The sequence below is a fragment of the Haliaeetus leucocephalus genome, unplaced genomic scaffold (assembly GCF_000737465.1).
Source record: "Haliaeetus leucocephalus isolate CR32 unplaced genomic scaffold, Haliaeetus_leucocephalus-4.0 Scaffold395, whole genome shotgun sequence".
NCBI lineage: Eukaryota > Metazoa > Chordata > Aves > Accipitriformes > Accipitridae > Haliaeetus > Haliaeetus leucocephalus.
Window position 1 is genome coordinate 3007017 of NW_010972831.1, and position 11237 is coordinate 3018253.

Here is an 11237-nt window from a genome sequence, read left to right on the forward strand (position 1 = left end):
GGTAGATTTGCATGGGAACAGATGAAGATATATTTTTGCCCAAATATACATGTGTAAAATACAGCCTCAGCCTGCTGTAATAAAGTGTGAAAAAATGCATTGGCTTAAACCGTGTGGGTTGTAGAGAGTATATGTGACAAGTGGTTTCAAGCTGATTTTTTTTTTTTAACTTTGCATTTGCAATGGGCTAAGAGAATAAACAAGTTATTGCCATTTGGCTGATGGATTGTAACTTCTTAGGTATGATAATTGTTCTTGTGGTTGTGTGTTCATAGCAAAAGAGTCTGTGATCTTTGACGAGTTGTTTAGCGTTTCTGTACAGCTTTTAACAAAGCAACAGTGCTTGTTAATGCTTGTACAGTAATGATCTAAGGGTCTTTGTCTTGCCACCTTAGACCAGAGGTGGCAACAGCACTATGTTTAAACACACAAGAAAGTACTGTATTTAAAATATCCAAATTATCATGGCAATTAAACCACATGCAAACCCAGTCAGAATTATTCTTGGCAGTGGCGTTTCATCCCTAAATTATCAGGAATGTATTTACATCTTACCAGTCATTTGAGGAGATCCTCAAATTATACAGTAATGCAGATTGTTTTACGCTGTGCTTTTAAACAGGGCAGAAAAGCTCCAGTTGCTTAACCACAGGCCTGTGACAGCAGTTGAAATACAGCTGGTAAGTAACAATGCTCCTGACTGTTCAAAGCTTAAATGAAAGCAGCTTTAACCTTGAAGATCAATTGAATAATTACTTTCTCATGGTCAGTGATTGAATGTATCCTTTTATGCACATCTTTACATTCATGGTTTCGAATCCACTCTGCTTCCTCTCTGAGAGCTCCTTAGAGACTTGCCCATCTTTCTCTCAGACAGACTCTCCACTTCTGTTTGCTTCAGTGTCACATAGTGAAAATGCCCAATGCAGTCATTAAAGGTTAGTTACAGTATTGCAACTAAGAATATATTTAACCTGAGTCTTTTTGCTGCGGCTCTGTAATCAAGTACTTTACTTTTTGACAGCCGTGATGATGTGATTGTTTTGATGGCAGGGTTTTATGTTATAGTAAAATCAAACACACTAAAAACGAATGAGTAATGACTGATCTGGAATTTTGACCAGTGGTGCAGGATGAGAAATGGATATAAACAGACTTTCTGATGGAAAGTGGCCGTTGTCAATATGTTAAGCATAATTCTGATGTAAAGAGGCATTGTTGCTAAATAGAAATAGATGGTTATATTCTCTGAAGTTTCTCCTTAGGAATACAAAGACCTGTGGTAATAGAGAGAGTCTTATAATAAGGATATTCTTTTAATAAGGATCTCTTACATTAAGAACATCTGTTTACAATCTTATCCTGAAACCAAACTGTGTAGTAATGGGATCATATTTTGCCGCAAAAAAGGGAAGGATTAAAGAGGTACCAGTAGGACTATTTTTCTTTCATAGCCAAGGAGTAGACATTATAATGCTGAAGGCATCTCATAAAAGAATGCTTCTAGCTGAGGAATTAATGCTGTGTTTTGTGATTGAAGAGATCAGTGTCGATCATCAACCCAACCAAGAGCATTAAGGCTTCATGAGCCTTTGCTTAGGAAGTTAGTCATAAGTAATGATGTGGAGCCTGTCTCATACCTTTATTAGCTTCATGTGCTTAGACACAGATTTATTATATTCCCATATAGGCCATATACAGTCTTTTTTTCCCTTTTCTTCTTTAAATGCAATAATCTTTTGCTGCTTTCAGGTGACTGTGTGGTTTTGTCTGTCTTCTCCCCCCCCCCACCCCGTTAGCCTACCTAGTTCCTCATTATCTTACCTATCCATAAAATATTGAAAGTAGTTTTGCTCCTGTGTCATGTTTTGAAGTCCAGGAGGCAAGTATAAGAAACTTTGGTCTTTATATTATAAGTCAGGCTTCTGTAGAGTGTTCCACTTTGACATCACAAACCTTGGAATAATCTAAAGTTAGATAAAACTCATTGCTAAAACTTTCAGATAGGAGATTTGAGTTCAGTGTCTGTCCATTATTGATATGTAACCCTTCTCTAATGATCAAAAGCAACATGTTAAAAATGTAATATTTATACATTTGGGAACTAGCCTGAAGTTGTATCGTCAGGGAAGTATTGGGGATGCAATTACTTCTGTTCCATTGCAATACTCCTGTAATTCCCAGGGCATGTTTCTCCAAAACTAGTATTACAGTAATCTAAGTTAACTGGATTGTTAAGAGTGTGTTAAATTAAGCCTCCCCAAAATTGCAGTACATTTACTCTTTCATCAAAGCACATCAAAGTCTTTTGAGCTCAATAACTGCTAGGAAACTGCAGGCCATTTTTCTTAGTGAAATACAGAGACTAGGAGCCATAGCAGGGAAATGATTTTGCTGTTTGATTGCTGTCTTGAATCATTTTGGTTTTAAGTGAGGACAGGGGAAGGAGATTGTAGCAGTGCAGCATCCTCAAACACACAAAACCTCTGTCTTCTCTGAGCATCTTTGAGTATAAAATAATGCAGAGCAGTGGAGGCTACCAGCATTTTCTTCTTTGATGTCAGTAGGGAGATTACCCATACAGAGATTTCATGCAGGCAAGTCAATTCACTGTAGTCAATGGATGAGAGACAACCTACAGAGAAGTAAATACTAGGTCTGAAATTGCCTTGATTCTCTTTTCATTGAACTTGCCCCTGCCACTCAAAAGCTTTTGAGTTGTTCCTGGAAATGAGTCAGAAATAAATGATGATGAAAACTTCTGACTACTTCCTATAATGTAGGCAAATCAATTGTCTCTCACTTGCTCAAATGGTTTTGGTCTCAAACTTTTACTCAGTGCTGCCTGTCCATGGAATGGAGTCAAATTTATCTGATAGGCTTTTAATAGCTGATGTGAGAGGATGGTTATATTTACTACTGCTTGTTGCTTTTTTGCCTTTCCAGCTTTTTGGATTTTTACTTTCCTTCCATAAAATTCCCTGTCTTTAGTTGTATGCAAACAACAAATCAATTCTGATAAAATCATATTTAAGCTAAAAAGCAAATTTATGTTGTGATCTTTTGATCTCAAGTTTTTTTGTAAGTCTTTATGCATAAATTGCTGTAATTGTTCATATTTGTCTTTTCTGGACTGTGTGCCAGGATTTATTTTCAAACAACAATAGCAACAAAAGGAGCATGAAATTCTAATTCATATCCCACAGGGTAAAGCACTGTACACATTGCAGCTATCTTGACCTCCTGTTTTAATCTTTAACATATGTTGTTCCTGGCTCAGTGATCCACAAAGGAGGAAAAAAAAAAAAGATGGTGATGTTGATCTAACCATGACAGTGGTCCAGCTTTACTTAATGCTGAACCATGATGGGTTTGAAGACTAAGCATCATCTTTTCTAATGAACAAATTGCTCCACATTCTTCTCTCTGAATGGAAAAGTAGATTTTAATTCTGTGCTTTTTAAAACTAGATTTCCATCTCAGAGAGCTTTGTACCTTATGATATGTGTTCTGCATAACGACCCTGGCAGATTGTCTTTCATTGTTGAATAGAAAATAACAATGTGAAATATTCTTCTGGAAAATGGAAGATGTTAGAGGATTTAAACATTTTATTTTCCCACTTTGCATACTTGGTTAATTATCTCTGAGGGACATTAATCCAATCATTCAGTCTTTTATTTTATTTCTTTTTTATGTGCTTTTTTTCTGTTAGCATGTTGGTGCTGAACAATTTCAAATTACTGCTCAAAGGAGGAAGTAGCAGTCATTTTCTCATAAAATATGTACCTCCTACACTGGAGTTAAATTATGTGCTTGATAGCTTTGGAAGTGCTCAGAACCCCTGTTTGCTTTTTTGCAGTAGTTTCCTGGTTATTTTTTAAATAGAATTCTTAGCTTATTATTCAAATAAACAATAGCTTTTAACCCACAGGTCGTTCTGTTCTGTGATGCTGAGGTTTGTTACCCATCAAATTTTACTTATCCTTGAGACAGTTTCTCAGTTCTCAGAACTTTTTAGGGTTCTTCAGTGTGGCTTTATTTATTCTTCAACATTTGCAGTGTATTGTTGTGTCTCAGGAGGCTGAATGAAATAAACATTAGCCCTGAAAGCTTAAAAGAAGCACAGTGAGAATGATGAGGTCTCTTATACTTTGCTTTTACTTGGGTAAGCAGAAAAGATAAGGTATGGTTATAATTAGGGAAAGCATGTTCCTAAAATGTTTGTCCTTGTTTCACTGAGTTAAAAAAAAAAAATCTAGACCAGTATGCATGTGTATATATATATATGTGTGTTCATATTTTGTACTTACATGTGTACATAGCACTATGAACATACAGATTTGCACATTTATGAATAAACACTTTAATCTTTGAAATTACCTTGATAGTCAAGCTAGCTGTTACTTTCTGATTTACCTTCTCAATAAATAAAAGCTTCTGAAAATGACTTTGTCATGAGAATTTATCAGCAGGTTTAAAGTGACTTACTGCTTAATGTAATACTATTATTATGTTCTGATATGGTAATTATGGTTGTTTTGTTCTCTGAGAAATTCATACATAGTGCTCAATTAAAAAAAGCTACTGTTAAAATGTGCAGCTGGGAAAGGCTGCATGGTAGTAAAATAATCCACATACACGTTTGTTTAATAAGCACAGCTCTGGTTCCCAGTAGCAGTTATGTTACTGAGCAAGGCATCTGCCAGTGTTTAATTCTGCAGTTGGCGAGCGATTTGTCTTTTCGTTCTCTTGTAGCAAGATTCAGTGATGGATGTTGGATGCATGTTTCATTTTGCTGTGTTAGAAAGCCCATGCCTAGATGTATCTGCGGAGGCAGAACAGAATTGGCATCCTTTTCTTAATGTATTCTCCATTTAGTAAATGTTTGCCTAAGTTTAAGCTTCAAGTCCAGTTAAGTTAGTCAGACCTCTTGAGTACTTGAAATTAAATCAATACATAAACTGTGGCTTAACAGTTGTAGGTACAAGGTGCGTAAGAGGTGAAAAATTAGTTATTAGACTTCTAAATAAAGGTAGCATTGCTCTCAAAGGTGAGCAGTACTGTGGCTTCGGCTTCCTTCTGAATATTTTGTATGTATTCTACAGTTCTGAAGATCTGGCTGGTTGTAGCAATAAAGTAAATCAATCAATAAAGTAAGAAGCAAATTTAGGTACTCAGGCTTGAAAAGTGTGTATTAGCTGCAGGAGGAACATGCCTCCTTTTTTTTAGCTGTAAGAATTTTATGCCAATTAAGTTACCAAATAAAGTTTTCCTGCTTCCTTCCTTGATTCCTTCTTTGGTTGTCTTGTAGATTATATTGTTTAGAGCATTAGCTGAGGGGGGAAATGAAATGTGAAAATTGCTTACTGTATGAATATATTGCAATGAGAGTTTAATGACTGTTACTAGTTTGAGTGAAGTAGAAGTTGTTATTAAGGCCTGACTTGACTGAGTTGATCTTGACCACATGGTTGCATTTCATAGAAAATACATACTGTGTATATGTACGAATGACGTTGGTATGCTATAACATTTGCTACAAAAACACTGTAGTTATTTTGGGATAGTATAGACTTGAATGCTGAAAAGCAGTATCGGCTTGGGAATTATTTATTACAAGAAGCAGCATAGCTGACATGGCTTACTGCCTTTCCCTTGTGTTCCTTTCAAGAAAATCCTTGCTCTCAGCCCTGAGGAGGAGACATGCTTGTCTTGCTGCACATCGGGGTGCTTTTTACCTATAAATTGTGTTACTGTAACATTGTCCAATTCTGTTATTGCACAAATCCCTGAATATTGAAAATACACAGGTCAGCGGAGCTTTGGTTGATGATACCGTACGCTTTGCACATGGCATCATCTGTGAGGATAATCTGTTTCCATTTGGTGTGCGTGGCACTGCCAACATAAACATCTTATGTCATATGCTTATTAAGAACATTCGCATTTTTGTTTTCCTTAGTATAAACTTTGCATTCCTGACTGCTTATGGTTTGAATCTGTTGCTTGAGCAGTTTCAGCCAATTGCAAGTTAGAGGTTAGCAAAGCTTTTTGATAGATATTTTTTCATATATTGGTAAAATTCTTGCTGGAAAAGTAGGTACTCGAATACAATTGTTTCTTTTTGCCTCGTAGGCTTTTTCTTACACATAATTTCTCTTCTGAGCATCATTACATTATTTCCTAGTACTATCAGTAGCAAAAGTATTTTATCTTAGAGTTGTAAATCAGAAGACTCTGTGAACGTCTGTTGAATCTAGAATAAGCCTCCGAGTGACCTTTTGTTTCCCTTGATATCTGTTTTCCTTTAGGACAGTTTCATTTGTCTCTCTATCTACATGCTCTCTCAAAATTTTTGAATTTTTCCTTTTGGCATGCTGCTTTGCTGCTTCCTAATTGTTTATGTTTTCATAAGTTGCTGCTCAGGCTGTTTCCCTGAAGAGTGAAAAAAATTGATTTTTATAGTTTATGCTTTTGATCCTTTGAACTCTGGAATAGTATCACAGCAAAATAGCGCTGAAGCATCAACTTGAATAATAAGCTGTCCATCCTGCCAAAGGCAGATTTTTGTCTGTTGGTAGTTCCTGATGTGAGAGCTGGCAGTGAGGATGCATGGCTCAGAGGCACCAAGAGGTGAGCCCTTGATGGATTTGCTGCAGTATTTTAAGGAATTACCACTTCCTTCTGGCAGAGACTACAGATCTGTCAACCAAAGGGAATTTGGAGCTACATTACCCACTCCTCAGTGCGGTACCTGGCACTTTTCTTTAAAGATGCTTTTCTCAACAGTTTAATGAGACATCAGTTAGAGCACCAAAGCATCTGAAACATGAGAGACTATTTTCTTTCATCAACATTCTGGTAAAGTGTGATTTCTTAAACTACCAGAGCAACCACCAGAGATCATCTGTCAGTGTCCCAAGTCGGATCTGCAGTTTGTCAGTCTTGCAGGCTTCCGTGCTTGCCAGTACAAACGGCATCAACGTGATTGTTGGGGCAGTTACTCTTTCCGCACTGGGGAGCATGTAAGAAGCAGTGATTAGGCACTGGCTTAAGTATACTCTGCCTTAAATACAGAAGTTGAGAAGAGTCAATGCTGATCTAGAAATCATTCTCTATTATCTGTTTAAGTTCTGATCAAATCCTTGTGTTTAGCTCTGGCTACCTGAAGCAAGCACCTGAAGGAGAAAGTGTTTGGAGAAGAAAGGGAAAGGAGATATATAGGGAGGGATAAAATTTAAATGGGGAAGAGGGGTGGACTTCATGTGATCCAATAAATCAAATCTAAACTAGGCAAGGTGCCATTTTCTGAAGATCGGAAAGCAGTGGGATGGTAATGAATGCGGGAGACATTGGGCACTAAGAGATAAATCATTCTGCCCTAAGTGATACTGCCTGTCCAAAGGACATGGGCTTTTTCTTTGTACAGTTCCTGCTGCTATGGGGCTGTCACCTTTAAAATTCAATGTAACAGTAATTAATAACACTATAATCCAATCCAAAAGCCAGGCTGATAATCCTTTTCAAAATTTAATAGCATAGGTCATCTGTAGAGTGATGGCTTTGTCAGCAGTATTGGCAACAAAGAGTGTATGTACATGCTGTAACGTACTTTATTGTATAATGTTGATGCTCCAAGGTATGCTAGTCAAGCTGCTGAGGTGATCACCTCTGAAATGCAGTCTAGCAGGCAATTACTCGATACCACTTCAGTAGCTGCAGCAGTTGCTTACACAGAAGGGTAATGTTAGGAGGATTTTTAGTATGTTTTAACGCATAGTGTATAGTATAGCAGCTGGCGGTAATGAGAGCCAGGGCTGTTTTTCCAGACAGGGTCCTACAGTAGTTTTTGAACTAACCATGCTTGGAAAGCCACTCCACAGAGAATTTCATCCTTTGATCGGCATGGTCCCCAGAAACAGTCATTTGCAAATGGATATTCACTGTCTGCCTTTTGCTACATGAGTGGATTCTAGCATGCTCGCTTTTCTCTTGTCAAGGGTCTGTGGATAATGGCTGATGAAAGATGATCAGATTGTGCAAAGAGGGCTCATAGGACATTGAAGAAAAAAAAAGTTAATTGAATATACCACTCTGCTTTTTTAGAAGGCAAAATGCATCTGAATAGCTGACAATTTTTAGCTAGAACTGATTAAACCTGTGTTGACTTGGAACCATAATTAATATAAATCACCGCTCTTCCAAGGACATTTTAAAGGACGTTGTATAAAAAAGAAAATCTCGAACCCCGCAATCCTAATTGGTTTCATTTGTGTTTGAAGAGTTCTTTTGGCTTGCTTTTCCAGTACTCTGACAAGCTTTTCCTTTTAACAGCTGCCTATAAATTAGGACAGTTGTTTTTACTGGTAGCAGTGATATAAGAGTTCCCACAGCACCATAGTGAGAGTAGGTCCCTAATTAATCTTACGGAATTTTATTGTTGATTCGTGACAGCATGTTTTGTGTTGCTCAGAGCTTTTATATGCCTTTATATTCAGGAATCTCACAATCTAAGCAAATTCCAATGAAGTATAGCTGCTGTAGGATTAGGTGGTTTCTTTTATGGCCTGATTACTTATAGTCTAGGTGCTGGATAAGATACCAAGGTTCAGGTAATTACTCTCAGGTTATCTCATTTCAGTTCTCACATGAAAGCACAGGAACTTAGGAAAATAGGTCTGGAAGGTAGGTCTGCATGTGAACTAAATGAAAAGCCTGGCTCAAGATACTGATGTGTAGGTTGAGAGAGGCTTTAGGAGAAACCAGGGAGGACAGCCTGTTCTGAGTGTGTTGTTTTCCTCATTGTAAAGAAAGCAGGGTCTCATTGTGGAGTGCCAATTGTAGTGGTTAACAATGGAGCTCTTGTTTCTTTTTTTAAATATTGTAAGAGTTCCGCATTGTAAAATGCTTTTGTAATGAGCTCAGACTATGTCTTGCATCCATTGAGAACAGTATTTCCCAATTAGTTGAGTCCTTCTGTTTGGAGCTGAGGAAGGAAGTATGGATTTAATGATTACAATAGATTATCTTTTGACCTGCAGATGGTAGAAGAAAGCGAGGAAAGGCTAACAGAAGAGCAGATTGAGTCACTTCTCCAGACAGTCACCAGTATTCTTCCAGGGGATCCAGAAGAACAACAGAGGGACTCGGCAATGGCAACCGAAGACAAAGGTGACCAAGCATAGGGGACATCGGGGCCAAAGCTGGCAACAATTTCAGCAGAAGAGAATCAACTAATATTTTTCTGTTTTTTTTACTTGATACCAGTTTAATCTTGTATTGGACATCGTTGTAAAATGTGTTACAATTTTTATTACTCGGAGGTGGTGAGGGAACCAATTGTTTACAAGAAAGCATGGAAAAGGACTCTATTGTTTTGGCATTTTGTCATAAACAGGGATGGTAGTAACTGAGTTTGTAATGTCGCAGTCTGAGAAATTATGGGGCACAGAATCTGAAGCTTTTGTATTTTTTCCATTACCCATGTAACAGCTGTACATTTGAAGAGGCTTATATACAGCTGGCAATTTTTAATTATCACAGCAGTACTGTAATTATAATTGCTTTCATATGCTTTTGAATTGCCCAACTGGTTTTCAGAATACAGTCTACAATACAAAGCCAGCTTTCGGAGCTGTTTGTGAAGAGGGCTGGTTTTGGCAATCAGAACATAGAGTAATGTGCAAGAACCGCTTGGTATCTGCCCAGACAATTTCAAGTAGGCTGTTGGCATCATGGAAGCGAGAGGATCTGTTGGTAGGGTAACTGTTCTCAAGGGTGTCTGGCAGTCTGTACTTGATAAAAGAGAGATCCAGATCATCAGCTAAATCAACATATTGCTACTGAAATCAGCTGAGTTGGACCAGTTTACAGCAGTTGAGGCTCTGGACTCAAATGTTGTCAAGGCTCTTAGTAATAGAAACAGAAGAACATCTAGGCGTGGGGTGTATATTTTCCCTTTGAACGTTTGTTCCAATATTTATATATAGACAAGTCACAGTCTTGTGAACATGCTGTCGACCGTGAAATAAATGAATGAGTCAACACTGAAGTGAAGTCCTAATCTGGTTCAGAAGAATGAGAATCAATCCTGGCTGAAGCAGAATTTTCTGTGTACTGAGCTTTTGTCTGATTAAAGATTTCAGGATCAAGTATTTAATGTTGAAAGCATTGATGATTATAACAAATCATTTCTGTATCTCTACAGATATGTACATAAAGTCATGACTTATACATGGCACTGGTTTTATACTATGACTGCAGACGATTCTTTTATAATTATTATAATGTACTGGAAATAGAAATAAAGTTTGAAGTACATCCTGGCAATTTTGTAGCTTACAGACAAGATATAAGACCTTGAATCAGAATATCTGACTTTTTTTTCCCTGCTTCTGTCATGGTTTTATTTTGTGTGTTTATGCAAAGAATTTGTGCTTTCTGAGCTTTAGTTGTGCCGTATATGAAAGGGAGTGATAACTTCCAGTGTGTGGGGGATTTATGATACGCATTTCCATGGTATTTTAAGCTTCTTTGATGTTTGGAGAGGAAAGGAAATTATTGGCAAACATATTTGTTATCTCTCAGAGATAATTTATCTAATATTAAATGTATTCCAAGGCTGGAGACTAAAGGTAGGTTTTGGCTGGGTAAGTGTAGTATTAGAGGGGGAAAGTCCTTGGTGGTTTTTGTGATACATCAATATATATTTTTCTCTCTAAATGTGCAACAAAACAAAAGAGATGAGTAGATCATATCACAGAATGACATGCAGTTAATCTTAAAATGAGCATTTTTACTCTTAGCAGTCATGGATGTTTGACATGCTGTGGCCTTGGGCTGCATTTACATTTTTTATCTGTCTTTTTCTAAAATTAAGTTATTGAAGCATGTTCTAAACTTATGAAAAGCAGATGGAACCAGATTGCAAGTATCTTTAGCCAGCAAGAATATTTTAACAGATCTCTGAAGTTGGATGTTCCGTCTTGGGAATTGCCGATTTGTTATCGTAATGGATTTTTGCCAGCATCCATGTTGTCTTCTGTTGTATGCTGTTGTACAAGATACAAGGACTTGTTCGCTTGCTATTGTATTTAACCTTTTTATCAAAATCAATCCCAGATGGATACATATATTAAACTTGTGCAAATGCATGGATAGCTTTTTCAGTCTCAATTAAGATACGTAAACTATAATTTCCCTAAAAATGCAGTACTAAGTAACATTTGAAGGGA

The 11237-nt window shown here is 37.2% G+C and overlaps 1 protein-coding gene across 1 annotated transcript in view; it reads left to right on the forward strand.

Annotated features, from left to right (window-relative positions):
* CRCP (CGRP receptor component) overlaps nt 1-10095 on the forward strand; it is a 32674-nt gene extending 22579 nt beyond the window's left edge. The window contains exons 5-6 of the mRNA XM_010573583.1: nt 623-680; nt 9045-10095. Of these exons, the coding sequence (XP_010571885.1) occupies nt 623-680; nt 9045-9188 (202 nt within the window). The 3' untranslated portion in view covers nt 9189-10095. The remainder of the gene's footprint in view (nt 1-622; nt 681-9044) is intronic.
* Nucleotides 10096-11237: the final 1142 nt, after the last annotated feature.